Raw genomic sequence first — 4130 nt, forward strand, 5'->3', positions numbered from 1 at the left:
ATGGCTGCTGTATCTTCAGAATCTTCTACCATGACAAACTATCCGATAGATCTACTCTTCGACCTCGACGAAGTTCTCACTCTGCCGGAGGATTATTCAGGCAGTCAGATTGCAGAACCGACATCCTTGGTGATCATGAACATGCCAACGGTTACTACAACTGAGGTTTGCTCAGTCTGCATCGAAAGCTTCCGGTCCGGTGAGGGTGGTAAACAAGTCCCCTGCGGCCATGTATACCATGAAACATGCATCGCCTCGTGGCTCGCCCGCCATAACTCTTGCCCTCTCTGCCGCTGCGAAATCTCCGGCAACGTATGACGGGAAAACCAGCTCTATATGTAGAAATTAAACAACTATTTTTTAGTTCAGTTTCGATGTTTCTGTAGGTGCTGTACTCATGGGATTGTTACTTCTTTTAATTTCCTTGATCTTTTTTTTGTGCGATTTCTTTTCTTATAATTAAAATTCCCGTCAAAATTTTGTGTAAGATCTGATCATACTGTATATATCGTCCATGAATTCCTCCACATGCACATGAATTATCTAGTCCAGCAACTTAATTAGGTTCGAAGTTTGGTAGGCAGAGCATTCATTCTGCTTTGCATGTCACAAGAATGAAATCAATGCATATTTCATTAATGAAAGCAAGAAAATAGGTAAACAAATTGTCAACAGCCCAGAAGAGACCAAACCATGCACACATGATCGATGATGATCATTTCAACGCAGATTTTTTCTGATCAATATGTGCTAGATCAGTATTATAATCTGCAGACTGGTTTTACATCCACATGATTAATCCTTCGAGTTCACGTCCGTGATCCGAATATATATGAATTAATTCGAGATGAACGAATTTGAGAAAAAAATTTGAAGTTTATCCATTATATGTACGTACACACTCGGTGGAAGAGAGAATCTTGCAATTCGTCGGCATGATGAGAGCTGGCGCCATCGTTAACGTCGTTAGGGCAAACCACGTACCTTGTTGTCATTAATGAAAGGTCATGTTTATATTCGGTCAACTTTGACGGTTCTTAATTTAAAAATTAACAAGACTATCGCGTGCACGCAACTTGCCTATCAAATTGATCTATGCTCTTTAATTGAGATTTTAAATTAATTGGACAATATTAAATAATATTAAATTAACATATTTATTAAATTATAAGCAAATAAGGGAAAATTAATATACTTTTTAATTGGATGTGATATACTATTTATATATAGCCGGCATCAACAAATTAATATATAAATAATAGATAATAAATTATTTTTCAATCGTTTAATGACATATAAGAGATGATGAAATGATAAATGCTAGTTAAAAAGATGACATATGATGATATTAATAGTAAAATGAATGACCAATAATAACAGTTATTTCAACTAATATAAGTTTTATGTTTTTGAAACTTAAATTATTAAAAACTAACACATTGCATGACTATTATTTACACATATATATGTGTGGGCTGTAAATATATAATTTACTCTTGTCTGATTTTTTTTCTATGAGATGAAAGAAAATAGGTAATTAAAAAAATAATGTGACATAATATTGATGATTGTACGTAATTGTGTTAGCTTTAATTAATTGTTTAGGATGCAAAAACGTAAAACATTTCATGTTAGTTCAAGAATGACAAGAGATTAATAGAACCAAAGTAAGTATATAAGAGAATCCAACAATTAAGCTTATATATATATATATATATATAATTAAACTAATGAAAAGCGATCTTCTTTTAGTCATTTTGCTCGATCTGTATGGACTGATCGATATTATATCTTTGAGATTTAATTAATTGATTAATACTTCATTAGGATTTAAAGAAAATATCCAATTGTGAATTTTGTTTTTAAATAAGATATTAATTAATTAGTAAAGATAAATAATGAGAATTGACATTTATACGCCTGGACTTTGACTTCGCCAGCAGTACTACTGCCACTAATTTGAATCGATAAGATAATGGTCATCGATCAATGCATGCAGTCGGCCGAGCACATGTACAAGCTGGAAGATATGCCCAAGACGTCAACCTCAAGCTAGATCACCTGGTTTATTTGGATGATGCTTAGAGCATTCTTACGGGGTTTTCATCAAATTCTCTATAATTTAGTTAAAACATATATTTCTTAAATTTTTTTCTTAAATTTTACTCATCTTTTAAAAACTTTCTACATCTCATTCCCTATCTATTTTTTATTCTATTAAAATAATATTTCTCTATTATTTCTTTATTACTTTTTTAGAAAATTCTTATTGCAGTCCCCCATTCGGGATCTGTATTGCAGTCCTTTAATGAAACGCAGCAAATGAAACGCTGCGTTTCATTAAAAAGAAACCCCCAGACCGAAGACCCCAGACCCCGACCCCCAGACCCCTTCATCGCGCAGACCCCTTCATCCCCCAAACCCTTTCATCGTCCAAACCAAGCCCATCGCGCACGCGCACGCGCAGCGCCGTCGTCGTGCCCAAGCCCATCGCGTATCGCCATTGCCATCTCCGTCTACATCGCGCAGCGCCGTCGCCATCTCCGTCTACATCGCGCAACCCTGTTGTCGTGGCCATCTCCATCTTGGTGAGGGATTTCCTTCTCTGCGATTTGAGCGGTAGTTGGTGAGGGATTTCCTTCTCTATGATTTAAAATATTTCATTCTCTGGGATTTCGCTTAGTGTCTTCTTCTGCATGTAATTCTTCACTTGAGCGTGAATTTTGAATTGGTTTTGTTTGTTTATAAATTTGTGTTAAAATCTTTACTTGTTTGTAAAAAATATTTCTGGTTTTAGAAATGCACTCTACGTGTTTGTTCAAATTTGTGAATGGATTCTATATGGTAATTTATACTTGAAGTGTATGTGTTTGAACTTGTAGACTTGTTGATAAGCTTCTTGCAACTCACTTATTACTTGAATACTATCATTTACTAATTGTGTAAATGATTTGCAAAAGGCTCTCTTCTGAAAATGTGTGCTTAATTTTCAATCTCAAGCATGATATCCACGCATGATATCCACTATCATTTACTTAACATTAGGTGTTGCACCTGCACGCATGATACCCACCAGATATTATTTAACTGCAGTCTATCATATGTCTTTCATTGTCATTGATTTTTACCTTGTTTTTGAAACTTTGGAAACTTTAAGGAAGAATGTACTAGCTACCCAAACTTTGGAAACTTTGGTTTCTACTAACTTTTATCCATTTTTTTTCTTGCTTTTGCTGGAGCAGCAATTACGAAGAGATGACACATCTAAACTTTGGGAACTTTTGCTTTTGTTGGATCAGCAATTACTAACTTTTTTCTATTTTCTATGTAGGCGTAACACATTCCCAACATTACACAGTTTCGAGAACTGTTTCTATTTTTGATACGCAATGTCTTCATTGCATTCTTCATCTTCTTCGAATCATGCTCCAAAATGTCTATGCGGAGAGATGGCACGTTTAAAATTATCGAAAATAACAAAAAATCCAAGCCGATTTTTTTATTATTGTCCAAATTACAATAGAAAGGTAACACTAAAAAAATTTGTGTGTGCAACCTTTTTTAGTATTGTGTATTAATTGTAATTTCTCACACTAATTAGATGTTTGTTGCAGGGAATGCCATACTGCGAGTACTTTTTATAGACAGATATTGAAGTAGAAAATATAGGAAAAGTTGTGTACGAAAGAGAACGTTGCCTCCAAAAGAGAGGAAAAACTCCAAAATGGGAGGAAGAACTCCAAAAGAGGGAGAAAAAACTCCAACGTGCAAGGGTACAGATGTAAAAATCGAAAGATGATATCCAAAATGATCAAGATGAGCTTCATGGTGTAATGAAAGATATTAACCATACAAGCATGCGACCCTACGTGTATTGGAGACTTGCAGTTCTAATATTTTGTTGTTGGATAGGATCATGAACAGTTACAAATTAGTAGCGGTGTATATCAAACTGTGAAATGTTGTTAAGTAGGTTGTAATAGATAGGTTTACAACCTTTATCAATATTGTAATATTCAAACCCATCAGACTTGTGAACATTATGAATGGTTATGAGAAGTATTTTCCTTGCACTATATTTCATGTATTTTATTCTACATTAAATAAAATCCATGAGATTATAACTTTGA

General features: G+C 34.3%; 1 protein-coding gene across 1 annotated transcript; it reads left to right on the top strand.

Annotated features, from left to right (window-relative positions):
* On the top strand, positions 1-318 carry LOC121249475 (E3 ubiquitin-protein ligase RNF181-like). Its single transcript, XM_041148183.1, has one exon. The coding sequence runs from the start codon at positions 1-3 to the stop codon at positions 316-318; it is 318 nt and encodes a 105-aa protein (XP_041004117.1).
* Positions 319-4130: the final 3812 nt, after the last annotated feature.

Source organism: Juglans microcarpa x Juglans regia, chromosome 2D (genome assembly GCF_004785595.1).
Source record: "Juglans microcarpa x Juglans regia isolate MS1-56 chromosome 2D, Jm3101_v1.0, whole genome shotgun sequence".
Taxonomy (NCBI): Eukaryota; Viridiplantae; Streptophyta; class Magnoliopsida; order Fagales; family Juglandaceae; genus Juglans; species Juglans microcarpa x Juglans regia.